The 25429-nt window shown below is 37.2% G+C and overlaps 1 protein-coding gene across 1 annotated transcript in view; it reads left to right on the forward strand.

The window, feature by feature from the left end:
* Window positions 1-25429, forward strand: part of Cc2d2b (coiled-coil and C2 domain containing 2B) — a 97306-nt gene that overhangs the window by 52531 nt on the left and 19346 nt on the right. Inside the window, 2 exon segments of the mRNA XM_046450348.2 lie at window positions 5526-5622; window positions 24919-25017. Coding sequence (XP_046306304.1) covers window positions 5526-5622; window positions 24919-25017 — 196 coding nt within the window.

Genomic DNA, 25429 nt, shown 5'->3' on the forward strand with positions numbered 1-25429 from the left:
GTTTCTAATTCATTAGGCCTTATAATTACAGTCCTAGCAAGCTACCTAGTGGCACTAATGCTGCTAGTTAGGCAACAAACTTTAAGAACCTCTCCTCTCTCTAGTCCAGAAGCAGAATTGCTTTGTTGTAGTTGAATTCAATTTCAACTTCACTAGATAATGCCAAACTGTTTCCTAAAGTGATTGTACTATACACATTATAACATATAATTGAAATATTTTTTATTTTTTATTTTTTCTGATATAATGGATCTAAAATGGTATTTTCATTGTGGTTTAATTTATATACTTTTTCCAGGCATAGTGGCACACACCTGTAACCTAGCAGCTCAAGAGGCTGAAGCAGGAGGCTTACAAGTTCAAAGCCAACCTCAGCAACTTAGCAAAGCCCTAAGCAAGTTAGTGAGACCCTATCTCAAAATAAAACATTAAAAGGGTTGGAGATGTGGCTCAGTGGTTAAGAGCCCCTGGGTTCAATCCCTGATACAAATATATATATATATAACACTCTTATTTTTAATGAGGTTGTACTTTTTTTTCTTCAGCTTCTTAAATCTAACAGATTTTATTCTTTAGATCAGTTTTAAGTTTACAGTAAAAGGGGGTGGAGAGAGTCCCTATGACTACAACACATAGCCTCTTGGCATCAACATGCTATATTAATGTGGTATATTTGTTACAACTGATGAGCCAACATTGACACATCACTGAAGTACACGTCTAAGAGTTTTTTTAATAAGACAGTGGCTCTCAAACTTTTTGTGCATTAAAATCACCTACATAGCTGTCTGTCATCAGCCAATGTGCATGGTTTACATTAGGATTCATGCTCTGTGTTGTACATTCTGTGGGTTTTGATGAATATACAGTGCCATTCACCCACAATTATAATATCATACAAAATAGTTTCACTGCCCTAAAAATTGTGTGCTCCATCTGTTTGTCTCTCACTCTTCTTAGAACTACTAATCTTTTTATTGGCTCCACATTTTGCCTTTTCCAGAACAGTGTTGTATGAATCAGGATTCTTCAGAGAAACAGAACCAAAGGGGGGGGGGGGTCCACAGGGAGGTCAGTCTTTTTAGTGTTTTCAACTAATTGGAAGAAGCCAACCTTTATTGTGGAGAGTAATCTGCTTTACTCAGAGTTTATTAATTTTTTAAATTGCAACCAAAATACACTTTCACAGAAACATGTAGAATAACATTTGACCAAATATCTCTGAAATGTGGCCTCGCCAAGTTGGCACATGAAATTAGCCATCACAGTCATATAGTCAGAATAATACAGTATGGAAACCAGGAGCTCTCTGCCACTGAGCTGCATCCCCTGCCTTTTGTTTTTATTTCTGATTTTGATGCAGAATCTCACTAAGTTGCCCAGGGTGGCCTTAAACTCCTCCTGACTCAGAATCCAGAAGCTGGATTACAGGTGTGGGCCACTACCCTGGCTCCTTCATGTCTTATCATGGTTTGATAACTCATTTGTTTTTACCACTGAATAATACTCCATCGTATGGACATGTCAGAATTCTATTTGTCTGTTCACTTTGAGCTTCTTTTCATAGGCTTTTCAATCATTAGTATTTTATTTTCTGTACATCTTTCTATTGCTCTGTCTTTTCCTTTTTTTTTTTTAAGGAGTTCTCTGTATCTTTTGGATATTAGCCCTTTGTCTCTTATATGTGGTGAAACTACTTTTCCCCAATGCTTGGGTTTTCATTTTCTTTATAATATATTATGATGAAAAATCAGCTATTAATTTTACTATAATTTTCCTTTATGGTTTGTGGTTTTTTTAATCTTGTTTAATTATCAGTGGACTTCCTTTACTTTCCTTACTTTAAAAGTTAAATTAATTTGCATTGAAGTTTTAGACTCCTTGCACTTTCTAAACAGCATGTACATATATATCTTTCTATGCTATTCCTATATATAAAAGGTGTAGCTGATAAATCATATTTTTAAGCCTAAAAGAAATACCCAACTATGTTCCTTGCTACCAGGAAGGAACAAAACAGACTAGAATTTCTTGATTCTGTAACTAAATGTGGTGTTTAGGAACACACACTCACACACATACACAAAACCCAGGGAAAATTGATATAATTAAATATGTACTTTCTCTAATATAGCTGTGCTTTACTGCTGGGTACAAATTTCTGATCAAGCATCTGTAGATGTTAAATATGTAAATATTTTCCTAATAATATGATGTTATTTTTATCTTTAAAGGTGGGAAAATTGACTTCTTATTTGTATATGCAGATGAGGACTGTCTTATGGATTGAATGTCATATGATTTATATGATTTTCTAATTTTTTTTAGAACTTTGTATTAACATTTTATATTTCACATTATTTTAGAGTTCATATATGATTATATATGATTGTTCATATGCTCTTATATTCTTTATATAATTTATCTAGTGTTAACATAGTCATTCCCATCAACAAGTCTTAGAGACTCAGTAGAACTAACATAATCATTTACATATATATGAAGACATTGTGTAGGCTATATAAACCTTCACATTCCAGCTGTCACTTTACATGGAAACCTCCAGACCCTAACCAGGATGTGCAAGGAGAGGGAGACCCTGAAATCATATGCCATGACTTCAACTGGATGAGAAAAAAAATCATAATAGACTAGTGTGCCTTTGAATTTTGTTAGCTCAGATGCTATGGATACTTTTACTAACAGCAGAAATCAAGTTTGTTCTTCCATATTTAATATCAGCTCAGTTGTATTTTCAGAGTCTTTGGCTATAGTTCCCAAATAGCTTTTCTTATTTGACTGCCTGTGTGGATATTGTACCTCTTGCTTTGCCCTTCATTCATACTTGATTTCCTGAAATTTTATTTATTTTTTTAGTTGTAGATGGACACAATGTCTTTATTTTATTTATTTATTTTTATTTAGTGCTGAGGATCGAACCCAGTACTTCACATGTGCAAGGCAAGTTCTCTATTACCAAGTTACAACCTCAGCACTTTCCTGAACTTTCCAGTCTTTGTGTATGAAGGAGAATGTTGATTTAAAGAGAATATTATATTATGTCAAATTCACTAATTAGTATATCAAATGTATTTTCTTTAAAAGTTTATAAAAGTAAGCTGGGCATGGTGGTGCACACTACTCAGGAGGATGAGGCAGGAGGATCACAAGTTTGAAGCCAACCTGGGCAACTTAGTGAGACCTTTTCTCAAAATAAAAAAGAGCTGAAGATGTAGCTCCATGGTAGAAGTGGTAGAGTGCTTGCCTGGCATATTCAAGGCCCTGGGTTCAATCCCCAATAAAAAATAAAAGCTTGTAAATGTAAAATATTGGTTAGATGTGTTTGAAAATATTTAGAATATTAATTTAGACATTAAAATTAGAAGAAGTATACTGTATTAAATAATTTGGGAGGACACTGAAAGAATTCCCCACGCAAAGACACTTCGCCGGGAGAATTCCAATTTTATTGCAAAAAGCTGTGTGCTTATATAGAACTAAGGGGGAGATGGTAGGGCTTAGATAAATGGCAGGCAACCCGTTTATTGGCAAGTTCTTTCAGATATCAGCTCTGGAGCCCAGGAATTAGTTCTCATTGGGGCTAAGGTTCCCCGCCAGCGAGATTTGAAATTGGCGCCAGCGGGAGAGTTCACACGGGCGGGAACTTTTCACGCCACTGCAGAAAAGAAGAAGGTAGGAAGAAGAAGTCCTTAGGCGCCATGTTGGGGTTTTTCTCTGGGGTATGGCTGCCGTTTATACTTTTCCCAACAGACACAAACAGATAAATAAACTTCTAAGTGAACTAAAGACTGGAGAGTGTTTTCATTCCTGCAACTGTAACAGTGAGCTGAATCAAGAACACACTTGGGTTCAACTGAATGGATCTGACAATTCAGCCAAGGCAAAATCATCTAGGGACCACTTTTTATGGCCTCCAAAATAAGTCCCCTATTTCTCTTCTTCCTGTGACATTTTAGTGACTAAAAACCCATGCAGATAGTAATAATAAATAATTCACAAGTAGTACATAGCCCTCTAAGCCGTAGTTTGGAGGAGGAACTGTGGCAAATTTTGAGGAAAGTTTGAGTACAATACAAGATAATTCAGAAAGACTTGAAGGATTTAAGGGATATTCTAAGTTAACAAGCTTCAAAATGTCTTGAGGATGATAGTTGTCCCTCCTTCTGCCTGCCCTGCCCTGCCTTAGGGCTTTCCAACATGAAAGGAAACCCTTGAGCAAATTAGGGGAGTTAGTTGTTAATTTGTCCCTCAGAAATGTAAGGGACATTTTAGTTTAAAATTTCTCTCTGAACTCAACTAGCATTTTTCAGTTATCACTACCTATTGGACTCAGAAAGTAATAGGAACCGTTAAGAGATCCTTTGAGATAGTACCTGCTTCTTTAAGTAACAGGCTTTAACAAATAATGTTTGAGCTGGGTGCAGTGGCACACTCCTATAATCCCAGCAGCTTGGGAGGCCGAGGCAGGAGGATCACGAGTTCAAAGCCAACCTCAGCAAAGCAACTCAGTGAGACCCTGTCTCTAAGTAAAATACAAAATAGGGCTGGGGTTGTTGCTCAGTGATGGAGCGCCCCTGAGTTCAATCCCTGTACCCCCCCCAATCAAAAAAATAACATAAACCAAATAATGTCTGAGCTCTGCCACTTGGTGGCAACACCAATAATTGAGCTTCAGTTACCCCATGTATGATAACCTACTATTTTCATCTTAGTTGAATGTTTGATGGAGGTTCAATACTCTAGCTGGAGCTGAGAGTGGAAGGTCATTGCTTATGATATATACTGTCATTTCTGTTATTTCCAATATGTACCTAATCAATTAAGCCATCAGCAGACAGCTTGCAAAATTAAATATACTCTATTATCCCAATTTCTGGTTAGAGAAAATAAATATGAGAAAAAGAATAAGCTCTGCAGTCATTAAGTAATCATATCCATGAACTGGAAGCAAAAGAGGGTTTTTATTTGGGTTTTTTAAATATTCTTTGTGTATTTTGTAATCCAAGGGATTGAGCCCAGGGGAGCTATACCTCAGAGGTATATCCCCAGCCCCTTTTTATTTGAGAAAGGGTCTCACCAAGATGTCCAGCTTGTCCTCAAATATGTGATCCTTTTGCCTCAGCCTCCTGGGATTTCAGGAATGTGCCACTGAGCCCAGAAAGAGCATTTCAACCATATATATAAACCAAGAATTTAAGATAGAGGTTAATCTTAATTCAGCATTTCCAGATAATGTTTCAGTGGATGGCTCTGGTGGAAGCCTTTCTGCTTGATAGTTAACATTTTTACTTTACATCTTAAAAGAGATATAAGGTAAATTCCAAAACACCTACTGATTCTAATGGAAGGTCACAGCTAGTCTTCAAAGCATGCAGCTTTTTCTAGGTTTATGCTTTATAAAGAAAAGGATATGACAATTTTACCATACTTTATGAATAATGCTCTTAGAAAATAAATGGGTTTTGAAAAAAATAAGCACTTACCTATGTTTTTCTTATTTGCAGCTCACCAGGACATGATTATAGCTTCTCAAGCTTATCTAAAATAAAAGATAATATATGTATCAACATTTTTGATGAAATGATAATTGAAAAACATGAGGTAAAGTAGAATAATTGCAATAGTCAATGTTCAAATAATTCTAAGAAGATTCAACTGTCACCTGAAGAGTTCTGTAAGCTCCTGGGTGTGGATGCTCAACTCAGGACAAGTGGTGTCCTTGCATACATAAAATTTTTATGTGTGTGCTACTGGAGATTGAACCCCCCAGGACATAGCACATGCTAGGCAAGTGCTCTAGTACTAAGTTATATCCCAGCCAAGTTCTACTTCTTTTTAAAATTCTTTTACAACTTTTAAATAACCTTTTATAATTTACCCAAATCTTTATTTAGTTGTGTATTGTATCTCTTTCTATTTTGGGATCATAGTAGTCTTCACATGTATTCTGGAGCAGGGCAATAGGTAGAGCCCTATCCTAGACAAAGCTGGCCTTTTGACAGATCTTAACAAAAGTTTTTACATTTGAAGCTAATCTATTCCCTCTTTCTAAATATCATTCTGTTTAGGTAGATGTGGAAGCAAAGTTTTATATATTGTTAATTTGTAAGGGACAAATGAAGTTAACCTTAATAACATTGCATCTGAAATTTGAATCCATCAGAAAGACTAAGAGAGCCCATATTTTTCTTTCCTTGTGAAAAAAGGGGCAAAATATTTTTATGTTGCACATTGCCAAACTTAAATCAACCAGGCTCTTATTATCCTTCCAAAAATACATTTAAATTCTCATGCTGGTATAAATAATAATATAATTCTCCATATAACTTATTGATAACAGGTTATTATTCAGTTTCAAAATATTGAATAGCAAAATAAATCCCTGTTATGGTCTACTTATGAGGTATCCTCCAAAAGCTCATATGTAAGACAGTATCATAATTTTCAGTGGTGAAATGATTAGATTATGGAGATGTGAACTAATAGGCTGATACGAGTCAACTGGGTTGTAACTGTAAGCAGGTAGGGTGTGGCTGGAGGAAGTAGGTCACTGGGGATAAGCCTTTGGGGTTCATATTTTGTCCCTGGTGAGCAGAGCTCTCTCTGATTCCTGATTGCCAAGCTGCTTTCCGTCTGCTGCGTCCTTCCATCATGATGTTCTGTCTTATCTGGGGCTATAGCTGTGGAGTAGGCTGACCATGGATTGAACCTCTGAAACAATGAGCCAAAATAAACTTTTTCTTCTCTAATTATTCTTGTCAGGTCTTTTGATAACAGCAATGACTGAAACAACCCCCACTTAATTTTGCCTTTTAAGAATAAATAAAATATAGTAAAATAGAACACATTTAGAGATGTACTCCCTAGGTGACCAGTGCCCTCAATCATTTTAATTATCAGAGTGGCATCGTTTGGAATGTCAACTGTTTGGACACATCTAATTATCTTTACTCAAAAATGATATAATGTAATTAGGAACACACAAACATAATCCTGAAAAAGTTTGTCCCAAGAAACGATTTTAGTTTGGAGGATACAAACTTGGTAAACTGTTTTCTGTAGTTTTGTATTTTAAAAAGAGTGTGTAATCTGCAGAATGCAAAGTATACATTTAACACACAAAGAATCCAGAAATAATTAACATCACAGTAACACAGATGTCATATGTATAAAATTAGCTTTTATTCTTGAAGCAAAATTCACAATACATGTTTTCATAGAATAACTATAATTATGTGAGTCTCCTGTAACAGGTTTACATAGACTAATAATACTGAAAAAAATCAAAGAATATCTGTGTGGTTTAGGAAGCAGGGCTAATAATCCCAAAGAGATTTATCATGGAGTGTACAGATGCAGTACATCTCATATACACCATAACAAAATATGTTGTACAAAAGAGAACACTTACCAGTTACCTTGCATATATTAAACCTTCATAACTTTAACTTTACAAACTCTAGTGTAACATTTAGAAAAAGCTCAAATACACTGCATATTTAGCCTTCAGATGTATACACAACTCTAGTCACAGATATATTATGTCAAATATATCATATAACCTAAAATAACATTTAATGAGAGTTATAAAGTGATCACTTAAAAGATTTAAAAATAGACAGGTACTTATACAAACCTTGATTTTTTAAAGACTAGTTTTCCTAAGAAAACCTAATAGACCAAGAAATTGTCTTGATAAAATACAAAGTCTTTGTTCTTTAAGCCAGTTCTTTGTGAACGTTAATAATAGCAGATTACTGTTTGTTTGTTTTTTAAACTTATTGCTTTCAATATAGAGAATTAGAGTCTGGTTTTTTATCAGTTCATTAAATTTTGACTTTGGAAAAACTCTTAAACAACTTAATTCTAGCCGACTTAATCACACATACAAATTTCGTAAGGTTTATTTTTGTAAACCTTCTTTGACTTGACTTAGAATCTCTACAACTTATATACAATCCTTTCTCATCAAAAATCATTCCTTTCTCCTTTTAACTTTCCTTACCAATAATATATCCCCAGAGCTATAACTTTCTTATGTCTCTTTTCCTTTACCTTAATATTTTTAAAATTTATAATTTGAAACAAGCCTTACATAATTTCTAAATTTAGGTAAATTATTACTTTTTTCTCAGGTAAATACTTTTTTGCATATTTTTAAAAATCAAAACATAGCTTAAAGCCTTAAACATGTTAATTAGAATATTAACTCTCAGCAACCTTGCTTTTTAGTGAAGACCCAGAAAAAAAAATCTTAATTGCTTTTCCACATACCAAAAATTCATTAAAACACATTTATTAATATACTGTTGTGAGTGAACTATGCCTTTAAAATAGACCAAACACATTTGTCTTTACATAGTGTCAGAATTTATTGATTAACCATATATTCACAAGCTCCACCACTTTCAGTGGTTTTAACTCACCAAATACTTGTCACCTGTTATTCAGAAGCCAGACAATCACAAGTTCTTTATTTCAATCTCATCTCTATAATACTGAAGTCCCACGCTTTATACAATGATATAGGTTACAGAAAGTTTAAGAAAGGGTTAAGGTAGAGGAATGGTCAGTGTAGCAGAATAAATTTATGGGGAAGGAGGAGAGATGGGAAAGGGTAGGAAATGTGGAATAAATTTGACAAAATCACACTATGTATGTATAAATGTAACAGGTGAATTCCACCTTTATATGTATTTGTACAGACCAATTAAAAATAAATAAACAAGGAGGACTCAGGAAGCAGAGAGAGGGAGGACACAGAGGGAAAGGGCCACAGGGAAGATGCACCTCACACCCCTAATGACTCACCTCCTCCAGACATGGCCCACAGCCTATAGTTACCAGTCCTTCCATTCAAACCAAGATGCACTGATTAACTTATAGATCTCATAGTCTAATCATTTTACTTCTAAATATTCCTGCATGAACAGAAGCCTTTGAGGTATGCCTCATATCCAAACCATAACAGTGACATGGCCTCAAATTTGCAGCTTTCCCGCCTCAGCCTCCTTCATTGCTGTGATAACAGGCATATACCAACATATCCAGCTAAAGCTTATATCCTGCTTTCAGTTGCCCAGAAGGCATCTGCGGGCCCAAGGGAAGAGTCAGTACTTTTAGCAAAAAACACCTCACCTACTTATAACACTGGGGATGAAAGAGCTGAACTGAACTGGATTTGGACTTGGCACAGAAAGCTAGAATCATCTTCCACATTTGGAACTTAGGTGAACCAAAACTGTTATAAACCCTCTGATTGCCACAAAAAGAACTTTACTCCATTTCTTGGATGTTGGTTTAAAAAGGAAACAAACAAACAAACAGCTGGGGGACCTAGCCAACATCTGTAATCCTAGCTGAGGCAGGAGGATTGTGAGTTCAAGGCCCTCCTGGGCAATTTAGCGATACCCTGTCTCAAAAGTAAAAATTAAAAAGGCTAGGGATCTAGCTCAGAAGTAGAATGCTCTTAGATTCAACTTCCAGTACTGCATTTTTTCCCTCTTTTTAAAAAAACATTTTAAATTTATCAGCATATCATTTTCATCATAATCCCTTAAAAATTTTTCCTAGTATTATCTACTCTTCCCTAACTTTGTCCAAATGTGTCTAATTTTATTCCATGATTTATTTTGGAAGCATTTAACCAAGACTCATGAAACCAGAGGATCTCTTTAAAAAGGGCTTTATTGAGCCAACACAGATGCTGCTAGAAAGAAAGGCCAAGTCCTGAGACAAACAAGTTCCGGCAGTAACCACAGTAACCAGCTGTATGGCTCTGTAGCGGTTGGAAAAATGCTCACTGGACCTTTAAAGAGCCAGAGTATTTTATAATGCTAATCTGGGGAAAAGAACGTATAAATTATTTATAGTGAACCTGTCACTGGAGAAGAGACTTCTCCAGAGAAAGGTCTAAGAAGTTTCCAGAGGGGAGGGGGAATTCGAGTCAGGACAAGGGGGTTCTTGGCACATGTAAGCGGAAAAAAATTTCAACTGGAATCTAAGGCATAGACAGAGGTTTAGTTAGGAAGTAGATAACACATTCTAGGGAGAATGCAGGCTCTCTTGAGAGTGAGAAGCCCTGCCTTGGGCTGGGGGTGCAATATTTACAGAAAGGCCATGGTTAGGGGCCGGGCTGGAGGTGGAGCCAGGTGGAGCTGCACAATTTTGCACCCTGAGCAATTTTCCCTGTGCTTGTGTGTTTCCTTTATTTTATAGGGGCCAAGGACATGTCACACAAGATTTACAACTGTGCTTTCTGCATCTCAGTGGCTGCCTTAAGATACAGTATATCTCTCTCTTTATCCTAAATATCTATCTCAAAACTACATTGGCTGTAGACAAGAGAGGATTACACAAGAGTGGGGGAAACTTTGGGATAGGAGGGCAGAGAATAAGAAGGAATTCGGGACTAGCTGAGGTTGTAAACAGAATGAGGTGGCAATCCAGGGTATAAAACTGTCGTCTTCTATTCAATCTGTAGTTTCTTAGCTGTAAAACTTCCCCCATTTCACCTCCCCTCCATTATTCATCCCTTATAATTAAATTTAAGACATCTCAGAATTTTTCCTATTAAAAAGATTTGTCTAATTTTTAAAGAACCAACTATTGAAATTGTTTTTATATTTCACTTTTTTGTGTTTTCTAATTCACTTACTTCTGATTGCATTTTTATTCTTTTCTTCCTTCCAGTGTCTTAGAACTGATTTCTGTACTTATTGTAGTAAAAACGTTGAATGCCTCATTTGTTTGATCTCTTGCCCTCTTGTAAATGTTCCAAAGATTATTGAATGTTCCAAGACTATGAATTCATCTCTAAAAACATCTTAGGCTATATCTTTTATATTTGAATACCTACTACTTTATTTTTCATTATTTTCTACATATGTTTATTGATTTTCTTTCTTGACCTAATAGGTTTTTTAAAATATTGTGTTTTTACATTTTCAAATGTTTGAGAGAATTTAGTGTAAAACTTTTGATTTTAAATTCTAGTTTCATTACATTGTAGCCAGTCGAATTGGATATTTGGGCCTCTTAGCCACAATTCATTTCTTCAAGTCATTGGTCCCAATTCTGTGGTTGCCAATAAACATACATAGGTATTAATCCTAGTAATAAGATTAAGGCCACACTGTGCCAGCTGAATAGCTCACACATACAGAATCAAATGCTGGGACAAAGATGAAAGTGTTATTTTGATTTGCAAGGAGTTGAAGAAACCAAATACACAAAAATCTTGGTCTTACTTACATCGTATATCCACAAGAATGGTCTAATCATAGCAGCTCCACCTCAATCTTTTATTCATCAGAGTGCTTCAATTACAGTGCCATGTTGCACACTTACCACATACACATGGAACAATTAGGAATATTAAGTCTTGTTTTATCACTTGATATAAGTAGTTCCTATACCAGCAGATTTCTAAAAGCTTAATTAAATATGTAATTTTATTCATGGTCTTTTTTTTAATACCAAGAATTGAACCTTGAGGTGCTTAATCACTGATTCATATCCTCATCCTCTTTATTGTTTTTATTTTTTTAAATTTTGAGACAGGGTCTCACTAAGTTGCTTAGGGTCTTGCTGATATTGGCCTCAAACTTACAATCCTCCTATCTCAGCCTCCCGAGTTACTGGGGTTACAGGCATGTGCCACCAGGTCTGGCCATATTCATTATCTTAAAAATAAATATTTCTCATTGCTTCTCAGAGAAGATGCATAGGGAACCAATTTTAACGTGAACCTCAGCACAGGTAAGATTTATTGCCTGAGATAAAATGGTCCTTTGAAGCCTGCAGGACCCTTGGGATTGGTTAATGCACTTAAGATCACATCAGTCTGAAGTCCAAAGCATAAATTGCTTCAAGCTACTAAGTGTATCTGTTACCATTTAGACTAGAGCAACACAGTCCTTGCCTAGTTCTGTTGTTTCTAGTTAGCTTGTAGATTCTTCTAGTATTCTCTGGTCAAGTGGAAGGGGTAACCTTTCAAGTACAGAAAAGTTCGAAGGGCCCAAAGGCAATGGGAACTGAAGGTGTCCCCCACTTCTGGCCTTTGGTAGATGAATGAAAAATGTGACTGTAAGCAAAAATAACGGAAAGGGGAGCAGACCTCAGTGGATCAGCTAGCAGTATTTATTAGGCAGTGATGAACGGCACATGGCACATTTTCAGGGGAGAAAATGGCAACCAGTTACAAGAGGGGGTCTGTTTTTTATAGGTTTTAATGAGATAGCAGAATGTTTTAGTGTGACTTAATCATTAGAGACTTGGGCAGTCAGGAAAATAGTTGTGCAGGTTCAAAGTCTAAATCAGAACAACAGTTGTAAAAGTTTGAAACCCGTTGATACTGGGATGAAAGTCCAGAGCCCAGAGCCCAGAGCCCACGGTTTGCCTTCTTTCTCCCCGGGAGTTGTTATTCCATATCCTTCAGTGACAAAAAGTGGAGTGGATCATAGGGTCTGCCAATGGGAGGGGTGGTGGTAGTAAGAAATGCCAATCCTTTTTATGCCTAATCCCTGCTTCTCCCCACTACACATACTTCTTCTGATCTTAAAATAGTGTTATTGAGGAAAAACTGGTAAACAAGAATCTGCACATATTTGAGGAAATTTCTCAAGTTTTGACACGTATATATGATACCGGTGATGAGAATCAAGCTGGAGTCCCATGTCCCTTAGGTGAAGATTGAACACCAGATTTCTCTTGTGGAGGCAAGCATAGAAAGCAAATTTTATTTAAAGGATAGAACAGATACAGACTTTTCCAAAGAGAAGGGGCCCCAGAGCTGGGTGTCTGAGGAAGTGGGGGTGTCTGCCTCTTTTATAGGTTTTAGATTTCCTTTTTCTCATGTTCTCTCCCCTATCCTGCATACCAGACTAGCGACCAAAAGGTGGGCCAAACAGAGGGGAGGGCGCCTTCCAGAATGTCACAAGCAGTTCCTATAGACTCGGACTGAGGCACAGTTAGATTCAATTCGATATATTTTATGGATGCTCATCACACTTCAGACACACATCCTAATTCTAAGTCCTGAGTCTACACCCCAGGGTTCCAGACGCTCACCTGTGATGCTGGAACTCGACCAAGGCCAGAGGCCTCTGGTACAGGGGGGACAACAGCGATGGAGGCCTCGGCCTGTCTGTCCAGGTTTTGTTAGTCCTCTCCGCCCCCAGAAGCCCAGGTTTTTAAATTCTAGTTCAGTTGTGCTTGCAGCTGATAACTGGTTGAAGTCTGTAGTGTCCGCCCCAAGTCTTACATCACTAACTTAAATTTATCTAAGTTCTGCAGTATATCTAAGTTTTGCAGTTCACATTACATCATGGGCATACTGCTTATGGTCTTTTACTCAACACACACTAATTGATATAATCAACAGTCAATAATCCTATTTCTGGCATTCATATCACAGGGGTATAGGCAGGAAGGGAGCAGTCCAAGGGGCCTTCATTCATTAACAACACCTACAACTCCCTGCAACTCCCTGCAGGGAGGAACAATCCCTTGGAGGCAGGTGTCTTTGACAACAGGTTGGAGGAAAGGTATTTTATTTCCTCTTGAATGAGCCCCATCTTTCTTTCTTTTTAAATATTTTAGCTGTAAATGGACATAATACTTTATTTTTTTTATGTGGTGCTCAGTATCGAACCCAATACTTCACAAGTGTGAGTGAGGCAAGTGTTCTACCACTGAGCTACAACATCAGCCCGAGCTCCCATCTTTCTGATTAAATCATTTATTACCTACCCTGACTGTCCTTTTGCCCCACACCACCTCTTATACACCATTAAATTATCATCACAATCAAGAAAATGAGCATATCCATTAACCTCAAAAGTCTTCCCCTGCCCAGTTGACATCTCCCTCCCTCTCCTTCGCGTCTCCCACCCAGGCAACCACTAGTCTGCTTTGTCACTATAGTTTATATTTTATGCAATTTTATAGAAACTGAATCATAATTACCCAATGTATACAGGAATTGAAATGTCACATTGTACTGCATAATATGGTACAAGTGTTGAATTAACTAAATTCCAATGATCTTACTAATGTTAATATTTGTGTGATAAATTCATCTAGATTAGCTGCACCTTTTTATTAAAATATAATATTATACATACCATTTTATAACCTTTTGATATGATGATATTTTGAATTCTTTTGCAAGTCAATAAACATGAAATTATATTACAAAAAAATAATAATGGAATCATACAGTATGTACTCTTTTTTCCCCCTTGGTCTTGCTTCTTTCACTCAGAAAAAATTATTCTGAGATTTATCATATTGTAGTGTTTATCAAATAATTGACTCCTTTTTATTGTATAGTAGTATCCCAATGTTTATTTGTTGATGAACATTTAGGTTATTTTCGGTGGGTTTTTTTTTTTTAGGTTCTTTTTTGTATTTTCAGGTGTTGGGATCAAATTCAAGGCCTCACACATGCTAGACAAGTGCTCTACCACTGAACTATACCCACAGCCCAATTTTCTTTTTTTAATTATTAAAATAAAGCTTCTAAGAACATTTATGTACATTTATATACAAGTCTTTTTATAAACAAATGCTTTCATTTCTCTTAGAAAATAAAAGGCTGGATATTAAGATGAAAAGCTTCTGAACCTTTTTTTTTGTTGTTTATTTGCACCAGAAACGTATGACACAGTTCTTCCATTTTTTTACAAATACTTTGTCAGATTTTTAAATTTTAGCCATGCTAAAAGATTTGTGATGGTTTCTCATTGTGATTTTAGTTTGTATTTACCAATGACTAATGTTGTTGAGTACTTTTCCATGTATTTATTTGCCATCTACATATCTTTTTTGGTAAAATATTCAATTGTGTTCTTTGTTTTTAAATTGAGCTACTTATTTTTTTATTATTGAATTTTGAGTTTTCTCTGTATATTTTACATGTCATATATCACACACAATTGCAAATATTTTCTCCCAGTATAAAGCTTATATTTTCATTTTCTTGAATAGTGTCTTTTGAAGGACGAGGTTTTTAATTTTGATGGAGCCACTTGCTTCTGTCCTCATATTTTTCAGCTCTATTTTTGCAACTCTAAGTTCACATGTATTTAGGTAGGAGTGTATTTCTTCATGAAGAATTGATCCTTTACTGTTATGAAATATTTCTCTTTATTCTTTGTATTTCTTGCTTTAAAATCTGCTTTATCAGGCTGGGGATATAGCTCAGTGGTACCACACATATTTAGCAGGTATGAGGCCTGGGGTTTAATCCCTAGGACTGAAAAAAAAATCTAATTGATCAGCTATAAATATAGTCACTGTGACTTTCTTTTAGTGTTCATATGACATATCTTTTTCTTTCTTTTAACCTGTATATTTCTATTTAAAATGGGAAGCAGCATATAGTTGAGTCTTGCCTTTTTATCCATTCTGAAAATCTCTGACTTTTAATGTATGTCCATGTTACAGTTTAAATCTGAGGGGTCCCCAGAAACTCATGTGTGAGACAATGAAAGAATTTTCAGAGGTGAAATGATTAGATTATGAGAGATGTAACCTAATCAATGGATTAATCTGGTAATCTTATTAACTGGGCAGTAACTATAGGTAGCTAGGTTGTGGGTGGAGGAGGTAGGTCAGTGAGGGTGTGCCTTTGGGGCTTATATTTTGACCCTGTGAGTGGAGTACCCACCCCTTCTCTATCTTCACCCCTCCCCTTCCTGGTTGCCTTGTCCTGAGCCACCTCCCTCTGCCACACCCTTCCAACATGATGTTCTGCATCACCTCAGACCCACAGATATGGAGTTGGATAACCATGGATTGAACCTATGAAATCATGAACCAAAATAACCTTTCCTCCTCAAAATTGTTCTTGTCAGATACTTTGGTCACAGCTACAAAAAGCTGACTGAAACAGAAATTGGTACCAAGAAGTAGAGCTGTTGCTGTGACTAACCTAACCATGTGGTTCAGAAGTTTTAGGAGCTGGTTTGTGGGAGGAATAAAAAGTTTTGAGAGTCAAGCTAGAAAGGTTTTAGAATGTTATGAGTGGAATTTAATGGACTATTCTGGTGGGACCTCAGAAGACCAAAATGCCAATAGGACTATGAACAGTAAAGAGTAGGCTCATGAGGTTCAAGAGGGAAGGAGGACTATACTGGAAATTGGACTAGAGGCCATCCAGCAAAGAAGTTGTCTACATTTTGCCCATGTCCTGAGGTTCTGTGAGGCTGATGCACTAATCTGGTGGAGGAAACTTCAAGGCAGCACAGGTTTCAGATGGTGGCATAAATATTACTGATGGCTTTGAGTCAAGTTAACTGTGACAGTCAAGAGCAGAAAGCAGATCAGAAAGATTTGAAAAACTTGCATTTTGGCCAGTAAAAAAAGTGCAAGTGCAAGTAAAACTGGGGCTAAGGAAGGTGTGGTTGTTACAGAAATTACAGCCCCTAAAGAGACATTGCTAAGTACTTTATCCAGAAATAATAGGAAAGATGGCTTAAGGGCATTTCAGAAATTGACAAAACCACACCCATCTGAGGCTCAAGGGTGTGAAGGTAAAAATTCCTTTAAGAAGAGACCACTGGGGCACCCAACTTAGACAGGGGGACTTAGGAAGTTGTTTCACTGTGGTCAGCCACAGGCACTCGGGGACTGCTGCAGCCAGGGTTCTAGAAAGCTTGACTACTTCTCAGTACAGCAGCAGACCTTTGCAATCAACCACTTGGTACTGGATCTTCAGGATTGCAGGATGCTGGATTTAGGGGGTCATGAAGATGTCCAGCAAGCTTTCAAATGGAGACCTGGAAGTCCAAGCAAAGTGTAGCAGGGTCAGAGTCCCTTTGGGCTTCCCCAGAGAGGGCAATGCATGAGAAGGAAGCCAGAGCTTCATTGGAGTCTTCCAAGATGCCAGTAATGTGAAATGTATACTGAGGAAAGCTGCAGGAATCTTGCAGTGACCATGTGAGAGACCATATGAGCTGCAACCAGCAAAGCTACAGGGGCAAAACTACACAATCCCTGTGGAGAAAACATCACAGTGCCATGTGCCCCAGATGCTGGACATAGAGCTATGGAACTTTTTTGCCCAGCTGGATTTTGTCTTACTTTGGTCCTATGATTAATTTTTGTGTCCCCATTTCTTCCTCATAAAATGGAAATGTTTACTCTATGTCATTATATATTGGATACATGTGACTTGCTTTTGAGCTTTATAAGTTTTTTTTTAATTTATGAGTTTCCCTTGAGTCTCAGATGAGAGTTTGAATTGGGACTTTTGGATAATGCTGGAACCATTAAGACTATGGAAACTCTTGGAAATGGACTAAATGTGTTTTGTGAAATGGGCATGAGTTTGGGGGTCAGAGGCAGAATGTTAGGGTTTAGATATGAGACGTCCCCCAAAAGCTCATATGTGAGACAATGCAAGTATTTTCAGAGGTGAAAAAATTAGATCATGATAGGTATAACCTAATCAGTGGATTAATCCACTGTTATGGATTAACTGGATTGTAACTATAGGCAGGTCAGGTATGCTTAAGGAAATAGATCACTGGGGATGTGCCTTTGAAATTTATATCTTATCCCTGGTGAACAGAAAGCATGTTCGTTCTCTCTCTCTCTCTCTCTCTCTCTCTCTCTCTCTCTCTCTCTCTCTCTTCCCCCCTTCTGGATTGCTATGTTCTGAACCTGTTTCCTCCTCTAGCCCTTCCACCATGATGTTCAGCCTTACCTCAGGCTCAGAGCTATGGAATTGGCTGACTATGGACTGAACCTCTGAAACCATAAGCCAAAATAAACTTTTCCTCCTCTAAATTATGCTTGTCAGGTATTTTGGTCACAGAATGAAAAGCTGACTAAAACAGTCCATTTACACTTGTATAATTATTGATCTGTGTTCCATTTTCCTATTGATTTTCTGCTTATTCTACCTATTTTTCTTTTGCCTTCGGAAAGGTGAAAGTAAACAAACAGATCTGTTAACCTTCTTTTTTGTTTACATATTAAAACAATCCTCAACAGTTGTTTACCCAATTTAAATTAAACCATATAAATCACGTGAAAAAAAAATATTTGGATCCATTTTATCATGAGCGCTCATCATATATGATATATGGACATACGTACATTCAAACATATAACACAAAACACAAGTGTGCACACATAATATAATACATACAACACATAACATTATAGTAAAGGCCTTATAACTTTTTACAGGTGAAATCTCCATTGCAATGTTTAAAAACTCTATAGTCAAAAAATAGAACTGATCAGCAAAACATTAACCTAGGTCTGTATGAGCTCAAAAAACAAAATAGAACTTCATGATATGGCAAAGGGCAATAATAAAATAGATATTGAAAAAAGCATCCTGGTTCTGTTGCAGATGTAAGAATAGCCAAACTGGAGTTTTGGATATCAGTTGTTATGGATTTGAGCCAAATCATCTTCTTTTTGGTCTGTAGAAATCGCTTTAGTTAATCTTTCTGGAATCCAAATCGGCTGCTGTTCTCCCTGTGGAAACACATAAACAGACCCCCGATTCCAGACAATCACTGGGTCAGGACCTTGGTTAATCTCTCTGGAATCCAAATCGGCTGCTGTTCTCCCTGTGGAAACACACAAACAGACCCCCGACTCCAGACAATTACTGGGTCAGGACCTTTCCATTGTCCTGTTAGAATATCCTTCCAAAGTACCTTGGGCTTATGTACATTTTTTGAACACATATGCCTTTCCGCAGCACTAAGTCCTGATGAATCCAAATTTAAAAAGTTTAGAGTAAAAAGGGTTATTTTAAGTTTATCTTTGGGGAATATATACCCCTTCCCAATTCCTTCTTTTTGCTTTAATAAGTACATTTTAATAGTTTGATGAGCTCTTTCAACTATGCCTTGTCCCTGTGGATTGTATGGGATTCCTGTTATATGAGTAATGCCAAATGTTGAGCAAAATTGTTTAAAAGAGGTAGAAGTATAACCAGGGGCATTATCTGTTTTTAACTGTTTTGGAACACCCACAGTGGCAAAATTTTGTAAGCAATGAGCTATAACATCTTTAGTTTTTTCTCCTGCATGAAGGGAGCCCATCAAAAATCCAGAAGAAGTAGCAACTGTAACATGCAAATATTTTAATTTTCCAAATTCTGGCAAGTGTGTGACGTCCATCTGCCAAATATGGTTAGATATCAATCCTCTAGGATTGACTCCAAGATTAACTTGTGGTAAAAAGGTCACACAATTTTGACATTGTTTTATTATTTGTCTAGCTTGTTCCTTAGTTATTTTAAAACGCTTTTGTAAAGTATTAGCATTGACATGGAACTTTTTATGAAAATTTATAGCTTCTTCTAGTGTAGAGAAAATATGTATGTCATGTGTAGTTTTATCTGCTAAATCATTGCCCAAACTAAGGGCTCCAGGCAATCCTGTATGTGCCCTGATATGTCCTATAAAGAATGGATCTTTTCTGTCCCAGATTAGACTTTGTACAGTGGAAAGCAAAGAGAAAACAGTAGAAGAAGGGGAAATCCTACCAGCATCTTCAAGAGATACTATAGCATTAACTACATACTGACTATCAGAAAATAAATTAAATACAGAATCTTTAAACATCACAAAAGCTTGTAAAACTGCATTAAGCTCTACCTTTTGAGCTGATTGTTTGGGTACTAAAAATGTAAAAGTTTGATCAGGGGTAACTACTGCTGCTGTACCATTATTTGACCCATCAGTGAATATATTTGGAGCATTCATGATAGGTGTTTTTCTTGTCATTTTTGGAAAAATTACAGGATGCAATGACCAAAAAGACAATAAAGGATTAGATGGTAAGTGGTTATCAAATGAAACATTAGATTTGCACATGATTATTGCCCAAGTATTTAACTCATTAGCTAACTCATCAATTTGATTCATAGTATATGGAGTAATAATTTTATTGGGAGAAATTCCGAACACTCCCTTTGCTGCTTTTATTCCTTTGAGTATTAATTGTCCTACAGCCTCAGGATACCTAGTAAGAATAGTGTTAGGAGAATAAGATAAATGTATCCATAATAATGGACCTTCTTGCCAAAATACTCCTGTAGGAATATTTTTTGTTGGTAGTACAATAAATAATAAAGGCAAACTTATATCAATTCTATCCAAATGCATATTTTCCATATATGTTTCAATGATTTTTAATGACTTTCTTGCTTCAGGCGTTAACATTCGGGGTGAATTTGGATCTGATGGACCTTTTAGGATATCAAATAAAGGTCCCAACTCTCCTGTTGGTATACCTAAATAAGGCCTTATCCAATTTATGTCTCCTAATAACTTTTGAAAGTCATTAAGTGATTTGAGTTGATCTACTCGTATTTGAATTTTGGGTGGACGGACCATGGTTGAGGATAATAGAACTCCTAAATAATTAATTGGAAAATTTAATTGTACTTTATCTATTGCTATCTCTAGATTATAATTTTTTAATAAGTTTGTAAGTGTGGCATAACATTCTAGCAATGTGTTTTTATCTTTGTGTGCTAATAATACATCATCCATATAGTGAAATATTTGTAGTTTAGGATTTTGATTTCTAAGTGGCTGGATTACTTTGTTAACATAAATTTGACACATAGTTGGGCTGTTAGCCATCCCTTGAGGGAGTACTTTCCATTCATATCTCTGATCAGGACCTTCATGATTCAGTGCAGGGATAGTAAATGCAAAACGTGGACTATCCTCAGGATGAATTGAAATTGAAAAAAAACAATCTTTAATATCTATAACTAAAACATACCAGGTTTTTGGCAAAGCAGACAACTGAGGAATCCCTGATTGAGCAGGTCCCATAATAACCATCTCATTATTAATGGCTCTTAAATCTTGCAATAATCTCCATTTACCAGATTTCTTTTTGATGACAAAAATGGGAGTATTATGGGGAGATACAGAAGGTTGTATATGTCCTTCTGCTAATTGTTGTTTGACCAGGTCATGGGCTGCTTGTATCTTTTCTTTAGTCAGGGGCCACTGAGGAACCCATACTGGTCTTTCTGATTTCCAAGTAATTTTTATTGTCTCAGTGGCCCTTTCTGAAAATCCGACCCATGTCTGTCTGTTCCTTGATCTATTTGTATTGGTGCTGCTATACCTTGTTCTTGTTTTTCTAATCTTTTTCCTTTCCTAAAACCTTGTCTAGTCATAATAGTGGGTGCATTTTGGTTGATGTTATTTGTTAATGTCAAACCTAATTGATCTAGGACATCTCGTCCCCATAAATTTATGGGAAGATGACCCAATACATATGGCTGTATAGTTCCTTCACATCCTTCAGGATCCTTCCAATCTAATACCATTGCACTTCTATGGGGATTAGTCGCCACTCCTAGGCCTCGAAGCGTTTGAGTGGCTTGTTGTAATGGCCAATGTTTTGGCCATTCTTGACGAGAGATGATGCTAAGGTCTGCACCTGTATCCAGTAGCCCATTAAATTCATGTCCTTGAATATTTAGTTTCAGCATGGGGCGAGAATCTAAATTTAAAGAAAGCATAGCCCAATCTACACCTGTGGAGCCTAATCCCTTGGAACCTCTTTCTACAGTACGACTGGAAAATTTATCATGTAGGCTGGGTATTATTAGTAACTGTGCTATTCTATCTCCTGGTGAAATTACTGATATACCCTTTGGAGAACTGGCTATAATTTTTATTTCACCTTCATAATCGGGATCAATTACCCCAGGACTTATCATAAGTCCTTTTAGAGTAGAAGAGCTGCGTCCCAATAATAAGCCTACTGTTCCTTTGGGAAGAGGTCCTTTCACCCCTGTGGGAATGATTTGAACTCCCATCTCTGGAGTTAGTACTGCTCTGGCGGAGGCGCAGATGTCCAACCCTGCGCTCCCTCTGGTTTGTCTGATGAGGGATCTGATGGACAATGTGTCCTGGGCACTACCCTGATGGGGTTGCTGGGTTCCTCCAGTGCTCTGTATATTTGTGGTTTTGGGCCCCGGAGCATTGGGCCCCCCTGTCCATTTTTTGGCAATGGAGCCCGATGCCTTTCTCCATGATATCGTGGATAAACACCTGGTCCTTGTTCGTTTTTTGATAATGGAGTACCCTCTATGGTGGTTTGAGAACGGCATTCATTAGCCCAATGTCTCCCTGTACGGCATCGTGGGCAAATACCTGGTATTCTACTCCTTTGATACCTAGTTTTGTTAAACCCTCCTCCAATGGGGCAATTCCTTTTAAAATGTCCTGTTTGTTCACAATTGTAGCATGTTCTTGGCCTGGCATCTAAAGCCTGTTTTACTGCAGCTGCCACAATTTGCCCTTGTTCATTAATGTCTCTGGCATCTAAAGCCTGTTTTACTGCAGCTGCCACGACTTGCTCTTGTTCATTAATGTCTCTACATAATTTAATATATGTGTTTAAATCTTCATGTTTCCATGGTCTAATGATATCTCTGCACCAACGATTCGCTTGCTCATAAGCCAGGTGTTTTAGTAATGGCATTGCTTGTTCTGTATTCCCCAAAACTCTGGTAGCTGTTTGAATAAGCCTATCTACAAATTCAGCATAAGGTTCATTAGCTCCTTGTATTACCTTAGATAATTGACCTTGTAAACCTCCATGTCCTTGTAAAGTCTTCCATGCCTTAATTGCATCTGCAGCAATTTGTGCGTATACGCCAGGATCATATGCAATTTGTTGCTGCTGATCCTCATAAGGTCCCTTTCCTAACAACATATCTAGATTTCTCTGAGGATAACCAGCTGCTGCATTTCGCCTAGCCGTCTCCTTGCAAAATTCCTCATTGGCAACGTTCCATAACAGGTATTGTCCTCCATTTAGCACAGCTTTACACATATTAGCCCAATCTGCTGGCGTCATGTTCAAGTTGTTAATGGATTCGACCATGCTTACAGTGAAGGGTGCTTGAGGACCATAGGTTGTTACAGCCTCTTTTAGCTGCTTCACTGTTTTGAAATTTAAAACTTGGTAAAATCGCTGCCCTCCTGCCTCAAATACAGGGCATGTTAATATTTGAGATCTTGTCTCAGGATCCCAACTATCAACTGCGGGGGTTGGGGGCCTCCCAGCATATGGAGGTGGCGCTGTTTGTTGGACACTTACGCCCTCTGGTGATAGAAAGGTGTTAGTAGCAGTCTCCTGTAGAGGTGGTGCTGTTGGTTGGACACTTACACCCTCTGGTGATAGAAAGGTGTTAGTAGCAGTCTCCTGTTGTAACTTTCCCCCTGATGGCTTTTTCTGTTTTACACTTTCTTTCTCTGTCTGACTAGCTTGAGAGGCCTTCTCTTTTACTTGAATCTTTTCCTCTGTCTGACTAACTTGAGAGACCTTCTCTTTTACTTGAATCATTATGTCTTCTCCTTCCTCTACCATTGTCTGAACTGAAGGCTTTGGACTAAGCAAACAAGATACGAATGTCCACAATGGCAATGTGCCAACTGGCAGAGTCCCTGAGCTTTTCTTTTCTATTCTTTTTAAATCTTCACCATGATGGTTCCATTGTGATATATTTAACAACTCCTCCTTAAAAAGCCATGGGCTACATTTTTGTATTGTATCAACGTATGCCCTGACTGCTCTTGATTTTACTGGGATGCCTCCTTCCTCTAACAATTTACTTAACACTCTTTCAGTTTGTTTTTTACTAATTTCTGATCCCATATTTCTACTATAATACAACCCAACAAGATGACGCCAAACAAAACCGAGACAGAATGAAATAAAAAGGGAACAACAAAAAGTCATTATAGCCTTTCTATCCTCCTGACATGTGCATCCGTCCTTTCTCCCTATCTGTTCCTCAGACGTAAATAGTTTTTCCTCAGATGTGAGCGGTTTTTCTTCCGTCTCACTCATCTCCAGGGACAGGCAACTTAAAACAAAAGTGAAGCAAAATAAAAGAGGAATCTTAAAATGGCTACCCATCCTCTCGCCCTGCCCTCAGGGGCGAGCAGTTTCACTTACCCTCAGTCGCTCCCCGTGCGAGCCACCAAATGCCGCAGTCTGGCTGGGCACAATCAGGAGCCACTTGTCAAAAGAAACTAACTTTATTTTTAGAACCACACACGCCAAACAAAACAGCCTCTCAGGAAAAACCCTCAGAGCCTCAACTGCCACAACCGGCTTTCCACAAGCCTCTCTCTCCCACACAAGCTTCTCTCCACCTCCCACAATCCTCCTGCTCTTGAGGCCAATTGGCTGGGTCACGTGGGCGGAGCCAAAAAAGTCCCCCAATGAGCAGCTCCGTGGTCTGAAAGGGCAGGGAAACAGCCCAATGAGCATCACCGCAGAGGAGCCAATCAGCTAGATGTTGCTGGGGCCGAGGAGCCAATCAGCTAGATGTTGCTGGGGCCGCTGTGAGCCAATCATCAGCCAGCAGCTGGAAGTTTGCTGGCAGCTGGAAGTTTGCTGGGGCCCCTTTGGCTGTGGCTCTCAACAGCCTTCTTCTGAATTGATACAGTACTTTTGTAATTCCATTTTATTTCTACCACTGGCTTATTGGCTATGATTCTTTGTTAAGTATTGTTGTAGGGTTTACCATATATTTTTTAACTTACCACATGTTACCTTTATAAAACATAGTACCACTCCACATCTATTGGAAGAATGGACTATTGTGAAATTTCCTATTCTTTGTGCTAATATTGTCATATATTTTACTTATAAATATCATAAACTACACATGTCATATTTTTGCTTTAAATAGTCAATTATCTTTTAATTAATTAAAAAGCAAGAAAAATATATTTCTTTTTAGCTTTTGGTTTCTTTTAAAAAGAGAATTAAAAATTATTTTAATGACCTATGGATTTTTGAAACTGCTCATCACATGACATTAAGTAATAGAAACTTTATTTTAGTAAATTTAATTTTAATTTATTTTAATAGGATAACTGTCTCAAGAGCTGTACTTGTCACTCATATTTAAGAAAAAACTGGCTTGGTTCCATTGTCTTACCTTTCTCTGCTCTTCTGCAACAATCTGAGGTATGAAAATGGTTCTTTGCTAATTATTTTTGGTTAATGAAAATGCTTTCTATTGTTTTTAAATTAGATTCTGTGATCTACTGGTTGGAAAGTTAGTTGAAATGATCCTGTAGGAGAGTTCTTGGAGGTTCAGAGTGTTTGAGGGTTTTGACTCTCTTCAGAACAGGATATGCCCACAAATTTATTTCTTATATCTTTAGAGCATTTACTGAGAAAGAATAACTAACCTTAGGTCTTAAAGCAACATTCATATTTGCATATGTGAATTTTTTGAGACTGGGTTTATGAAACATTCTGATTAATGGTATTGCTCTATAATCATTGACTCCCAAGAATTTCATTTTGTGGGCATTGTTTTTAAATAATGATGAGACTGATGACTAGAACTGGTCTCTCTGATACCCTCAGAGAG

The sequence above is a fragment of the Marmota monax genome, unplaced genomic scaffold (assembly GCF_021218885.2).
Source record: "Marmota monax isolate L192 unplaced genomic scaffold, Marmota_monax_Labrador192_F-V1.1 WCK01_AAM20220418_F8-fsc00004, whole genome shotgun sequence".
NCBI classification, from domain to species: Eukaryota; Metazoa; Chordata; class Mammalia; order Rodentia; family Sciuridae; genus Marmota; species Marmota monax.